Source organism: Rattus rattus, chromosome 1 (assembly GCF_011064425.1).
Source record: "Rattus rattus isolate New Zealand chromosome 1, Rrattus_CSIRO_v1, whole genome shotgun sequence".
Lineage (NCBI taxonomy): Eukaryota > Metazoa > Chordata > Mammalia > Rodentia > Muridae > Rattus > Rattus rattus.
In genome coordinates this window covers 70,902,675-70,918,484 of record NC_046154.1, presented here as the reverse complement: position 1 = coordinate 70,918,484, position 15,810 = coordinate 70,902,675, and the positions used below count along the sequence as shown (strand labels likewise).

Sequence of the window (15,810 nt, the reverse complement as noted above, 5' to 3'; positions counted from 1 at the left end):
TTATTAGTGAAAGACAGCACTCCCATGGTGCACTTCAGTCAGCTAAAACAATACAGGTTGGCTGGGGATCCATTACTGGACTCTGATGCATTGTGTCTCAGCATCACAAACACAGCTTTCCTTTCAATGTGGCATGCAGCTGAGCTTCAGCTCTGGATAGCAGATATTGTATCTGCATCGTCAATCAACCTAGGGTAACTCTGGAAGCAGAGGAGAAGCTCAGCATAACAGAATGTGTGTCAACAACACAGTAGCAAATCTCTTTTGATGTACTTTCAGGACAAATAATTTAGCTTACTTCTGTGAGACAGGGAACAAGAGTGATCAGTACTTATTTTGTTTAAGAGCTCTCATGGCTGAAAGCCACTACTGTAAGACTGGGATACGCCTGTCTAGCTTGGGCTTCAGACAGGACAGGAAAAAGACATCAATATATTACTTTCCTACTATTAACATAGGCACACAATTCTCAAAGGTAGTCAGTTGTTTCTATTTTTAAATAAGATCACTATAACTTAATACTTACATTTCTTCACAACAGTTTGACATTTTTTCAATAGATGTTGTATCCTATTAAAAACAGAAAAATTATATTCAGATGTAATGAATTTATCAATATTTTATTTATGTAATATATAAGCCGATCCAGAAAATATTACAAAGATTTAACAAGTTTATATACATCCTGAAGTCCTCTTAAAAAATAAAATGAACATTACATCATGTCAAAAAATTAGTGAACTACAAAAATGTTAAACACTTCTCCAAGAACTATTGCATTTGATTATAACCTCTGAGGACACCTGGTTCCTTGGTAATTCTTTTAAAAGCCAAGCTATTTCCATTTAACTCAACTTTCTGAAAATATACACTAAAAATAAGTATCAAAATAACACATAAAAGCTATCAATGAATACATAACTATAAAGAGACAAAGAATACTACTGGTTCTGGATTTTACAGACTTCTATAAATAACAAGGCAAATCTATAAATTAATTGTGTTACAATATGTTTAAATAAGATTAGATGATTAATATTCTCTAATAAAAAGAAAACATTTCTTAGTTCCCCCAACAAGCAAACCAAACCTTTACAAAAATGCAATTTCTCCTGTGTGTTTTTACAGGGCTGCAATGCAGACCTAGAAGGAAAGCTCTTCAGCAGAAGCGTTTCTGAAAGTGTGGATGCAAACTCCAATAACCAAGAATCTATCGATTATATTGACAAATTGTTGTGATAGCCAAATACCCAATATATAAATTGTTCAACCTTATAGCTAGGTAAAAATGTAAACTGTAAGCACATTTTAAAGCAATACAAAGGAAACATTTTTCAAATATGCAAAAACATTGGCTAAATCTTCCCCACGTCCCATGATTCAACCTTACTGCCTTGTTCATTTATGACAGACGGCGGAGTAAAGCAGTAATAATCAGAACCATTCATGGAAACACTTGTCAGTGTAAAAATGACTTGGCTGCAGACCTTTCCTTTAGTGGCACTAACCTTTTACATTCAGGGATGACAAACTATCAGATATGCTGAGCAAGCAGCTAGCCTCTAGAAGGGAGAAGTAAACCTGCTTTTTATGAGACTAGCAACAGACAATAGTTTCATTTACAGCATTTTCTGAAGATTTGCAAAAAGATTTGCAAAACGATGGCAGAGTTACTATATATTCCGTACATGTTAGTTTTTTATATGTCTTGAAACTTAACAACTATGTTGAAAATAAGATTCTGTTTGCTGTGTTGCATAACTTCCTCCCCAAACAAATGTTTTATTCATTCTAAATGAAAGAACAGTCTATAAATACGTGAGAAAATATCTTAAGCATTTAGAGAAGTGGTTCTAATGGAAGTAGAAAAGGGTAGTTGTTAGAGCATCTTTTGGGTATATGCTCAGGAGATGCTCTAACATGTAACAAGGACACATGCTCAACTATGTTCATAGCAGCCTTATTTATAATAGCCAGAAGCTGGAAAGAACCCAGATGTCCCTCAACAGAGGAATGGTTAGAGAAAATGTGGCACATTTATGCAATGGATACTCTGATATCAAAAATAATGACTTCATGAAATTCATAGGCAAATGGATAGAACTGGAAAATATCATCCTGAGTGAGGTAACCGAATCACAGAAAAACATACTTGGTATGCACTCATTGATAAGTGGATATTAGCCCAAAATCTTGGAATACCCAAGAAATAATTCACAGATCACATGATGCTCAAGAAGCAGGAATACTGAAGTGTGGATGCTTCAATTCTTCTTAGAAAGGGGTACAAAATACTCACAAGAGGAAATATGGAAACAAAATGTGGAGCAGATACTGAAGGAAAGGCCATCCAGAGACTGCCCCACCTGGGGGTCCATCCTATATACAGTCACCAAACCCAGACAATATTGTGGATGCTAAGAAGTACATGCTGAATGGAGCCTGATATAGCTGTATCCTGAGAGGCTTTGCCAGAGCCTGACAAATACAGAGGCAGATGCTCGCAGCCAACCTTGGACTGAGCATGGGGTCCCCAATGGAGGAGTTAGAGAAAGGACTGAAGGAGTTGAAGGGGTTTGCAACCCATAGGAAGAACAACAATATCAACCAACCAGACCCATCCCCACCCCCCCAGAGCTCCCAGGGTCTATACCACCAACCAAAGAGTACACATGGAGGGACCCATGGCTCCATCTGCATATGTAGCAGAGGACATCCTTGTCGGACATCAATGGGACAAGAGGCCCTTGGTCCTGTGAAAGCTCCATGCCCCAGTACAGGGAATGCCAGGGCTGCAAGGTGGGAGTGGGTGGGTTGGTGGGGAGCACCCTCATAGAAGCAGGGGGAGAGAGGATGAGATAGGGGTTTTCTAGAGGGGCAACCAGGAATGGAAATAACATTTGAAATGTAAATAAAGAAAATATCCAATAAAGGAAAAGAAAAGGCCATATGGACAATGTCTTAGGATGCTGAGCAGATGGCAAAAGCCACTGCAAAGGAACCCACATCAAAGTGCAGAGGGAAAGAGCAGACAGTCACCACATGCTATCTCTAGAGTAGTGGTTCTCAACTTTCCTAATGCTGTTCTTCAAGCTGTGGTGACCCCAACCATAAAATTACTTTCATTACTCTTTCATAACTGTAACTTTGCTAGTTATAAATCATAGTGTAAATATGATATGTGATCTCAGTGAAAGGGTCTTCAACCCCAAAGGGGTCTCGACCTGAAATACAACCTTTGACAACATCTTCTTTATAACTAAAAGCTGCATGAGGACACAAGGCAGGGTGGTGGGTCTACTGTCGCCATTATACTGGGACAGGTTTACTACAGAATCTACAGCATAGAATCTAGTGTGGTCCTGAAAAAAAAATGTCTTTAAAAGCCTCTGCAGGCTTAGCTTTCACATATAGAAAGCCCTTTGGAGTTTTCAGACATCAAAATCGAAAGCATTTAAATCATGAGTAGATAACAGCTATTCTTTCAAAAGATGAGATCGTCACTCTTTGTCATAAACAGTAGTTGGGAAGCTGCCTAAATTAATCTACTATTTTCTCTAGAATGGCAAGTGTCCACCTTTTCCCACCTCTGTCATCCAGAATACTATTACCACAAAAACAGCATAAGGTCTGTACCTGAGCGCTAGGCAGCGAGCACAGGAGAGTTGAACCCTATCATTTATAAGCAGGCTGCAGTGCACCAGACAGACTCTGTCACTGAAGGAAAAATAAAAACCACATATGTACAAGTGCTAAGTTGGTCTTGATTTACTTTGTTTTGTAACATGGACAAACATGAGATTTTTCTAAGCATACCGAAGATACTCAAACCTTCTAGTGGCACTAGGGAAGGACCAACAAGACAAATGCTACAAAAGGAATAAAAATACAACATTCAGCCTCAGCTAGCTAGGAAATAAACCATTCTTTTAACAAATGCGGAATCGCATTTACTGAGTGCTGCGATAATTAGTTCTGAGAAATGTTTATGCCCAGAATGATCTAATGATCACAATATCTAAAGCTTCAATCATCCTCAATACCTAAACAATACAAGAGAATAAATACCTCATTATTTTAAAAGCTGGAATTTTACATTTTAAAAAAAAAGCAAAAAAGACTTTCAGAAACAGGTCTATTCTCTCTTTTAATACCTTGTCTTCTCTTAGTGGCTAATTCTGTCATAAAAAGAGATCCTTCTGATTCAGTATAAAATTATGACTATAAGGAAAAACTATACCCTAACTTAATGCTGGATTGTGCCTGGAATGGAGAAAAAAAGATTTTTAACAAAAGGAAGAGATGGATTTATTGGAAAATTGGAATGGGGTGTAGTATGAAAAGCAAGAATTTATCACCATAGATAGGTTTCTTGATTACCAGGTTAACAGGGCTGAAAACGCAGCCCCTGAGTCAGGCTGATAACTGTTCTTGCTTTCAGTTCACTCTCACCAAGCACCACTACTTGGCCACATTTGTTGTCCTGTGGGGAAAAGAATGTGTTGTAGAGAGTCCTCAGACATCCTGAGCAACACATAAAGGATAAATAGTCCATCTGGTTCCAACAACTGTCTTCAGAGTGTGGCAGAGTACTTGCCTTTGGGCCTGTTTAACTCTGGAAACAGTTTCCAAAGGAGTTTCTTGGCATACCAAACTTAAGACCTGATGAAAGTAAAGGTGGCCATCAGAGAGAAGCCCTTTAATACACCTCCACATAGCCTTCACAGTCACCTGAAATCTGTCCTCATAGGTCTCGCTGACCAGGATGCCTCTATGCTGCACACAGGTACTTAACTGCATGACTTACTGTATGCAGCCTTGGAAACACCATTCAGGAACATTTTTTGTAGTTCAATGTCATATACCTGTTCTCCTAATTGTAAGAGCATCATCTGACTGCTTACTAGTATATAAACAGTAGCACATTTAATTTTTTAAAAGTATATGCATGTGTGTGTGGTGGTGAATGAATGAAGGTGTTCATGGAGGCCAGAAGAGGGTATCAGATCTCCCAGGGCTAGGGCTAACACCCAACAGAGGAACTCAGGATCTCTGCAAGAGCAGAACATTTTCTGAGCCATTTTTCTAATCCCCATTTAACCTTAAAGTCCAAAGCATGTAGCAGAACAAGGTTATACAAATTGGGTACCATTGATACCTATCTGTAGGACAGAGCTGGACAGAGCTGGCCAGGCAAACCAGAAACACCATAAAGCTTTACTCCTTATTTTTGAGGTTTTCAATGGGAAGGCAGGAGTCCTGTTAACCTTTGTTCTCTCCTCCTCCAGAGCTCAGTTTCCTTATTGGAAACAGGCAGCTCCTTAGTGTCCATTGCAAACAGAGGACCAGCTGCGTCTTTTATTTGAAAAGTGAAGTTCACATAAACATTTCATCAATTGCAAGACAATGGTGGAGATGCAGAAGGTTTTACATTTGTAGCCACTGAAAAATCTCTTTCCAAAATAATTTCTCTGCTTTTCTTCATCAACCCACCATCTGGCTACACAAAATAGGTAAGAAAGTAAAACTGCACATGTCAATTCCTAAGTAGGAATGCTTACCTTCTAAGTCTTTGTGAGATTAAAAGGATCAATATGTATTAAAACTTCTATATGTCATATAATTTTACAGTTGGAAGTCCTATAACTACTACTAGAAATACATTTATTTGATTTAAATCTGTATAACTTAGGAAGGAAAGCAGAAACAGCCAGAGATATCCCTTTAAAGAAGCGAGCTACAATGATCTGCACATGAGGAATGCTGGCTGCTAGTGAAGCTCCTTAAGAATGATAATATAGGGAGTGAGAGGGGAGGGGAGGGAATGGGTGGGGAGCACCCTCATAGAAGCAGTGGGAGGGGGAATGGGATAGTGGGTTTCTGAGGGGAAACTGGCAAATTTACATTTGAAATGTAAATTTAAAAAATATCCAATAAAAGAAAACATCATAATAAAAAAAGAATGACTTACATAGAGACTGTACTAAGTCACCTCACTGATTCACTGATATTTGGGAAAACTCAATTATAAAGATTGACAATTTTTGGCCTACATTTCTGGATACATATTTATAAAGCAAAAAACTCTCTAATTGATTAATAAAATGTTTTTAATAGCTCATCTCCTTTAAATCTGATTTTGAATATGAGCTATTTTTCACTGCATAAGATTAGCCCCAGTTAAAATTATGCCACTGTCTTCGTAACTCTTCTATTGCTGTGACCAAGGAACTCTTAAAAATCACAGCATTTAACTGGGCCTTGCTTCCATTAGGTAGGGAGCCTGAAAGCACAAACGCACTCACGGTGCTGGAGAAGTCGCTGATGTGTCTACATCCTGATCCAGACGCTCAAAGCCACCAGTAGGGACACACTTTCTCCAACCCTTCTAATCCTGTCACAGAGTTCCACTTCCTGCTGAGTAAGTATTCAAATATATGATCCTGTAGGGCCAATCTTAGTCAAACCTCCAGTCACTCGTGCACTAATGATTCTTTCTATATGTAGGCAAATTTTGACTGCAAATCAAGCATGGGCCAGCAGGTGTAAGGTGAAACATTGTCTATGCAACAGTTTTAAAAATCCTCTTTTAAATTCCAATAGAATTCAACAGCATCTGTGAGAACAAAGGCAACACACTTAAGACAGTTTGAGCGTCTACAAAGCTGCAGCTGAATACATCTTTCTCACCCTGTCCCTAACTTCAGCACACTGAGCTCCAAAGAAGACATCAGAAGCTCACACGAGCACACAAAATGCTCTGCCCAGCAAACAGAAATGCTTGTATTCAAAATTCAGACAAACTGTCAGAAGAGTGTCATGGCAGACAACAGCTCCCTGTCAGGACCTCCCTAGGGAGCTGAGCAGCTGTTGGGCTTCTTGACCACACCTCCTGTCACTGGAAACTGGTCTGGCTACCCTGCACTGTTAACATGGGGCTCACCAGCAGCAACTTCCCTCTTGCTGCCTGGGACTACTGCTCCTTAATTCTGGTCAATGACATTGATAACAACATCACTGTCTCCTTCATTCAGATGCAAGGGCAGGAAAGGGCTCCTCAGCAAGGGCTGCTAAGAGAACTTGTTTCCTAAGTAGAGTGCAGCAAAGCCAACGCTCTCCAAACACGACTTCCAGTACCCATTCAGAGCACGACACAACTCATACATTTACATCCTAATTTAAATCAAATCTGAAAAATGTCGATTTACTAGAAATTCCTGATTGTCTATTGTCTGTAGTCCTTTAACAGAGTTTATTCATTCCAGGTTAAAGAAACAATGGAGAAATAATTACTAAAAATGAGAGCCCTGTTTCTCTGACACCTTGGGCTAGTGCTGGTCACTTGTTTAGTGGACCTACATTCGAGCTAGGAAACTCTAGTTCTCCATAAGGAATGACATCCTTTCTTCCCTGAGAACCTTTGGGAGACAAGCGTAGGAGAGGAAGACTGCTTCCATGGAGTGACTTGGTCCACTGTGACTCCTCCATGGCTCTGATGCGGTCTTCAAACTCACCGCTAGCTCATGGCACAGAGTCCTGTGCGTTCAGATATGATGAAGCTTATAGGCAAGCTTAATTTAATAAAAGATGGAACAGAACAAGTATTTATGAAGAAGGTATGCGTAGTCTATATTATAAATGTTTTAAGTGTTATTTTGTACCTTAGATTTAAAAATATCTTTTTTTTTTTTTTTTTTTGCTTCTTTTTTTCGGAGCTGGGGACCGAACCCAGGGCCTTGCGCTTCCTAGGCAAGCGCTCTACCACTGAGCTAAATCCCCAACCCCAATATCATGCACTGAAAATATGACAACTTTAAACAATTAAGCCTTAAAATGAAATCTGAATTAGCAAGGAAAGGAGTAAATTCTGAAACTATTATTAACTTAATCCAAAAAGAACAGTGCTTGGTAGTCACCACAACAATCCATGAAAACGTTATTAAAACGTTTCTTTATACTCTAGTTTCTTTACCTGTGTGGTACCTGTGCGGGTGTGTGTACATTCGCACACATTCATGTGGAGGCCAGAGATGGATACCAGGTGCCTTCTTCAGTCACTCTTCATTTTATGACATGAGGGTCATAGGGCAGTGTCTCTCACTGACCCTGGAGCTCACTGATTCGGCTACTAGCTGGCCAATGAAGAGGGAAGGCCGCACTGGCTTCCCTCTTCCAATGCAGGGTTACAGATGCATTGTGCCACACCTGGCTTTTATTTGTGGACTGAGAACCCAAACTCAGGTCCTCACATTTGTGCTGCCAGACGGGCTATCTCCTCAATCAATACAGAGCAATCTTCCTTATGAGCATCGGTATTTGAGGGCAAGAACAGTGGCTAAAGATCAGACTGACAACATATATTCCTCTCTCTCAGCACTTGCGTCTTTTCCTCAGTGTCTCATAGATGTACCATTTTGTGTGGTTTCTACTCAGTTTAGAAATAATCTATCTGGTTAGGACCAAGCAAGTAACAGATAACTTACTTATTATGTACAACTCAGAATGCTCAGACTTTACAGTAGAAACCCTTTAAAAAGCATGACATAGTTGCCATCACAGTACAATCTCGGAAGCTAATGGGTTTGCAGTGGGAAGGAAGCCTCTGCCAGCCCTCAGGAGTGCTGTGCACTTTTAGCTGAATGTTCCCACATGTCCAATCTTAGACATTAACAGTAAGAACAGGGGAATCTGAGAAATTCTGCTTGAGGGATTTAAATACCCAGTAGGAATTCTGACAAATTCAAAGTTGGAAATTAAACATAACCTGTTGGCTCTGATACATTTGTGCATTAGAAGCTCGTTCTTAGGAACTACTCATGAATGTGTGTAACCGTAGAGAGCATGGTCTTAGGAAACCATCACCATCTACAGCACTGTCACCCATAGCCATGCCACTTATTATCACCACTACCAACAGGTATTAGGAATAGTTTACACTCAATGGTTCCAAAAATCAAAACAAAAAAGATTCAACACTTCACAAAGCTGCATGAAGCCTCAATAAGCATACAGTGTTCAACATCAGTCATCAGAGAAATGTACTAGAAAAAAGTACTATTACCAACAGTATACCTACAATCACCAAGACTGTTGTCAAGAGATGATGACAGGATGTGGGGCAACTGAGATTCTCATACACTGTTGGAGGGCAGTGCCTCCCTGGATCAAGGTCCAATGGTGAGGGAAAATGGCTCCATGTGACCCAATAATGTCACTTCTAGAATATGTTTACTTCATAGAAAGACACTCTATACCCCTGAACCGTCACCCTTAGCCTTCCAGCCCTATATTACCAGAATGCCATTTTCTTCTTCTACGTTCCTATTCTGCACATTTCAAACAAACTGCCTTGTTGAAGAATGTGGTCTTTAAGTTAGCATGTCTTCAAGGTTATATGCATAGTACCATGCACTTTGTTCTTTTCATATTCTCATAGGCAAATCACACATCCTTGCATCTACATGATGGACAGGTACTGGCTTGCTTCCCATCTGGGGCTCCTATGAAATAGCTGCTGTGTGGGTACACACGCCCCTCTTTTGGGCTGGATGTATAAAAAACCTGGTAAGTCTAGGGGGACTCTGTGGCTCACTGTTTAAAGAACAGTGGAGGTGCACTCTGCAACACTGCACTGCACACACACAGCAGTGCGTGAAGACCAACTGAGTTCTAAAGTCTTCTTGCACTGCCTTAAATAGAGCCCCTTGATAAAAGTCATTTGGATGAAGTCCAACTTATTTTTCTCTGGTGTTTTGACTTTGGGTGCTCTGTCTAAGATACCAACATTGTCAATCATGTTTTCTTCTGAGAGTTGTTGCTCTAGGCTCTCCATTTCAGCACTGTAATTCATTCTTGGTTAGCTTTCTGCATATGTCATGAAGCAGAGATCATTTTATTGTGAATATCTATCTGTCCCAGAACTATGTATTCCACACTAAATAGTCTTGGCATTTTTATTGAAAATCTACTGACCCTCAGTTTTCATGGGTTCTGTATCTGTGCATTTAACTAACCAGAGTCTAGGAATACTAGGAAAAAACTTGTATTCGCACTGAACATGCTCAGACTTTTCTATGCATCATCCCATAAACAACACAGTATAGAGACTATTTGCATAGCACTGATATTGTATTAGACATTATAAAGGATGCAGAAATGAGGTAAACTACACATGTGTATATGCAAATACTATGCCATCCCAAAAGGATTTTAGCAGCTCCTGCAAATTTTAGTTTACACAAGGCATTCTGAAACTGAGTCTCTATAGAAAGCAAAGGACTATCTAGTTTTCAGTTCTAGTTCATGGACATGCACGTCCATCCTTAGGCCAGTCCCATAACTCTTGAATACTGTTGCTTTAATGTTAGGCTCTGAGGTGCTCTTTCTTTACTTGATTCATTATATGCTGCTAAGTACTTAAATGTTCATTCACAACATAGATGTTAGACATACTACAATGTTGCAGCCCCTTTGAGCATGTTCACATACATTCAAATACATAGCTTCTACAAGACTATTTTGACAAGGTTGGTCAAAGGATTGTACATTTTAAATTTTGATAGGCATTGGTAATTGACCCTCTAACAAGGTTAAGTCAAGTTCTACTCCTTCCAATAATATATAAGAAAGTCCACTTGACCTATATTCTCTCTACCAGAGGGCTCTTTTGTTCAATCCTTACAATTTTTCTCAGTTTTTCAAATCTCTTTCGTTGTGATAAAAGGATTTGACTATGGTTATTGATTCTCTAGAACATCCGTCTTCTCTCTCATTGCTTCTATTCCTATACTCTCAAACTGACCTAAGAAACATATGCAATAAACGTCCACACAGAGCAGTACCATACTGTCACATGTTTGATGCAACTGTGGCAAGTAAGTAGTAAGAAAATGACTGCCTCTGATGGAGAGAAATGTCGAAGTTGATTGGCGCTGCCTCAAGACTTTTCTCCCATATCAAATATAGAAGAAGGAGCTGACTGTCTTCAGACATACTGAACAGTGATAATCACTTATTAAGTTAGCTTGCACATTGATAAATTAATTAGGACATCCAAGAAATGATTTAATTACTACTAAAAGTAGTCTTGTCTTAGCAAGCCTATCTTCAGAAATTGATCTCAAATAATTTAATGAAAAAGAATGATGTTTAAAGAGTTGTTTGTAACACAGAAAACAAAATGATTGGTATGGTATAAAAGGAAATAAGATTAGAAAAAATGATTCCACACTAGATGCTAATCAATAGAAAAAATTTTATGTAATCAATAAGCCTATAAGCACAAGGTCTACTGTAATATAAAAATACTCTACACATTTTAAAAAAAGGGATGCAAATTTTTATATATACGTTATACGTAATTAACAATTGTGGTTATTTTTTCCCTTTAATTTGTAAAACTTCCTGTAACATTTTAGAATTAAGTCCACAATTACATTGCTTGCTCACACATGTCAAGTCTACTTTATTAAAGTCGCACATTAAAAGTCTACTTATGGGGTTGGGGATTTAGCTCAGTGGTAGAGCACTTGCCTAGCAAGCGCAAGGCCCTGGGTTCGGTCCCCAGCTCAGAAAAAAAAAAAAAAAAAGTCTACTTACTGTGATGATTCCAATCAGTTGTGTATAAAAGAGTCCAGTGATTCCCACTAACATAGTAATGCCCATAAAGGCCGCCAGCCTCATGATAGCCAGCTCATGCCGAACAACAAAGAGGTCCTACAAGAAAAACAAAGTCTTTAACTATTGAAAGCAGAGACAATATGTTGTGCATACGTATTCCCCTTACTGCTTCCTCCTTTTGATCCATGTCAGCAACACATAAATATTTGAAAATTTCAAAAACAACTTTAGAACTTACAATAAAAAGTTGAACGCTATAGGATTTCACTACTGTATTATATCTTAAAATAATAATCTCTCTCAATCACAGAGTTACAAGTTACCTTTCTAATACACACACACACACACACACACACACACACACACACACACACACACACACGCACGCACACAATTTGTGGAGGAAAATAAAAACCAGAAACACTATAGGGTATTTGATCCACAAAGGAAAGTTTGTTATTACATTGCTTAAAGTTTGGAATGTACAGGCATGATTTATAATACTAAAATGTTTATTATCTATCTAATATAGCACCATCGAGGGGAACCTTCCCTAACAGCAGTGTAAGAACAGCCTTCTCCAAGCCTACTCCATTTGTTCTCCCGTTCAGTTAGCCTGCACTACACACAGGATAAACAACAATGATGTGCTCTATGCACTCCCAAATGTCCCATGCTATACTGCTGGCATACAGTGTTGCTGAGATAGAAAAGAACATGATGGGAAATGGGAACTAGAATAAGGCAAAGGTCATTTTCTGGTCATTTCCGGGGGATGAAACTGAGCAATCTGAACATGAACTGTGCTCTAAGGACAGGAAAACAAAGAGCAATCCATTTGACATCATGGTTACTGAAAATACCAAGGGAGAGAGTCAAAGAATTAGTATTTCTCCAGGAATCAGTTGCTGTTAAACTTGAAAGTAAAACAGCCAGTGTTAATGCAATGGATGGACTGGAAGATGCCCAAATGCCACCACCGTATGCTTCCTGACAAAGGTTAAGGATTATGAGTGTGATGGCAATCCCAAAAGTAGGGCCAGGAGTGAAGAGTGCAAGCATCCCAGAGCTTGGGAGGTGAAGGCAGGAGGACCAGAAAGCCAAGGCCAAGCTAAGCAGCACGGAGTCAATTTTCTAAAGAATGAATGAATAGACAGACAGATAGACACGTAGACAGGTAGGTAGGTAGGTAGGTAGGTAGGTAGGTAGGTAGTAGAAGGAAAAAATAAAATATTAGGTGAGCCTGAAGAAAACGTGTTTGTTTGAATCAAAGACTGATGCCTTTTTATGGACCATGCTGACAGACTCTATACCTTTAATAGTTACTCATTAGCCTGAAAAACTTAAAACTCCCCAAACCACTTGAATTGTTCTGGAACATGAAATACTAAGCTGTCACCCAACATTTCACTTTTAAGAGGTCTAATTATAAATACTTATGAAAATAAAATTGAAAGGCAATGCACTTCACACGTGAAGCAACAACTTGAACATTACAAGGACTGTGTTTCCTGTTTATTGCATTTGCAAGGACCCCACACGAACCAAGTTAAAGTACACACCCTATTGAATCAAGCCATGAGGAACACACAAGACAGTTCGCTCGGCAAACATCTCCTAGAGTGTATCACATGAGCCATGCCCACACACAATCCCTGCAGCCTTCCCTTTGCAATGCTTGCTTCTGACACTCATTCTCACAAGACAACCTAAGTCCACACTCAGCCTCACTCCATGCTCAACAGGGTTTGTGTGCTTCCTGACGGCTCTCACCCTTTTTGAATGTAACTGACAAAATCATTTGGGGTACAGTGCCTTCATTCCCCACAAGTCTCTGGGTTTTAGCAAATGATTTTATGTGGTAGAATGATTTAAGGCACGTGTGTGCTTTTAGAGTAGAAATTACTATGCTAAGGTAACTACTTCTAAGCCCAGGTCTACCCCTCCATCACAGGGCAAGAAGTCAGCATTTCATCAGCACACTAGGAATTTGTTTTCCCAGGTTCTGGAAAACTTTCTTCTGACTGAGGAACTTATCTACTTCTAGTCTGATAACATGGAAATTCTAAATTTTATCTTTGGCCACATATTGAGATACTTATTTATCTGACCAATTAATGTGATAAATTTTGCAGACTAGTTTTCTAATGGGAAATCTACCATGTTCTAGGATAAACTAAGCTTGATTTTGCCTTGGATCAATTAGCTAACACTTTTCTCAGAAGGCAGCCATCTTCGTCCAGGCTCATTGGACTCTAAGTTTCTCCTCGATGTTCCTTGGTGGGTCGTATATCCAAGAGACTACACAGAAATGAACCAGGAAGGCTGAAATGATGGTCCTGTTCACACCTGACAGTCACTCACTGGGTGGCCTGGAGAACATTTGCTTCAGGAAAGATGCTATTTGTTGTTTATTAAAGGACTACCAATGTTTCCCATTTTGTAAAAAGGCTCTATTTATTACCTTGTGGATCAGGAAATTCAAAACACATAAAAATGTCCACTCACACTGTTGTATGTAATTAATGTAATCCTGAGCACAAGAATCGGCAGAGTGGAAGAGTGAGACCAGCTGGCACGGTGTGCCTCGCTCTTGTGTGTGTAAACGGTGCTGATTCTCACAGGAAGAAAGGGTAGACCTGAAGAACAGCAAACCCTCTTCGTGAAAGCATGGCACGCATGTCTGAGCCACTGCACCCGTGTTCAGCAGAACGATGCCACCAAGGAGGGATAAAAAGGAAGAAATCATGGCTGTGACAACTGCTTCAGGCACTATACAAACCAATCTTGTCTGACAAAGTCTTATTTCTTGAAATTTAAACTCACTTGGGAGAGGGAACAAAAGAAAATACCCAAAGTCACTCCTGAGGATGATGATGGGGAAAAAACAAAAGTATCACTTTAGCATGTAACAAGATTAATTCTATAACTATCACACCAAGTCCACAGAGGGTGGTCCAACCATAACGATAAGACAGCAGACTAGAGAAGCAATCCCAAGGATAATAATGCTTTGCTCACCTGAACCACAGAGCTAAAGCCAGACACTTAATGCAGCCTGAGAAACTATTTTGCAGCTTCAACCTGAATCATCTACTTGTGCACGTTTAAATGGATTCAACTGCATTAGAGAATACCATTAGAAAGTTCACCTATGTGATATACATATGTAAAACATGCTTCTGGACAGCAGTATTTCTAGCTACAACCAAGTGAACCTCAGGCATCAAAGAGATACAAGCAAGGCTGCCTAACAGGTTTATTACTGGGAACAATGTATCTATCCATCAAAAGAAAAATTACATTATTTTAAATGAGATATTATGAATATTTATAGCAAAACTCATAGTGGGTATTAATTACATTTAAAAAAGAATGTTGTCCATACAGTCCCTGATAGTTCACTGGCCTGCCTGTATATGTATAGTTTAATAGTTGTGCACTCTTCTACAGATAAACTGTACATGACGATGTAAAAAAGAAAACTGTAGTCATAAAATTTAGACTATATATTACATATTACTATATTGAGAGTTTAAAATAGAAACAGAATTATTTTAAAATGACTGTCCCATAAGAAACTGGATCATATCTAACACACCTAACATAAAGATCTGAGTTTTCAAAACGACTAACAACTTCATATGCAGAGATTAATGCCGAAATGAAAATTCATTTTATAATATGATAACACATTTTAATTTAGTTTGAAAATCCTTATATCTGTATGATGTTTCTACATATTTGGGCCTTTGTTTATTAATTCCAAAATATAAGTGGGGAATTTGTAAGTTTATTGTTTTCCTTCCTATGTTCTCTGAAGGAATATAAACTATTCTATCATTACATCCTAATGGAAATTGATATCTAAAGGAAAATTCACTTTGATACTTCTCTAGTGACTATCACTGAGTGTTCAGAATCAAACCTTACATTTTGTATATATGTGCATACAACTTTGTTATTAGAGAGTAAATGTGACCAGCACCTGATTTCCAGACAAAGAGTGAATACTTCAGAAAAAGTGTATTATTTGTCTTGCCATATTTTGGCAGTGGACTCTCTAGGAAATCTGGCCAAATTCATAAGAAACTGGGTAACATATTTTCTTGCTAAATTCACCACGAACTGAACCCCTACAGTGTCGAATAGAATTAAGAGAGTGACGACACTGCTCCAGGTTTTAGCCAT

General features: G+C 38.9%; 1 protein-coding gene across 3 annotated transcripts in view; it reads right to left on the bottom strand.

The window, feature by feature from the left end:
• Positions 1-15,810, bottom strand: part of Zdhhc21 (zinc finger DHHC-type palmitoyltransferase 21) — a 51,532-nt gene that overhangs the window by 2,629 nt on the left and 33,093 nt on the right. For all 3 annotated transcript variants that reach the window (XM_032902389.1, XM_032902401.1, XM_032902394.1), the window contains 2 exons: positions 11,599-11,715; positions 527-570 (listed from right to left, as the gene is read on the bottom strand). In XM_032902389.1, coding sequence (XP_032758280.1) covers positions 527-570; positions 11,599-11,715 — 161 coding nt within the window. The remainder of the gene's footprint in view (positions 1-526; positions 571-11,598; positions 11,716-15,810) is intronic.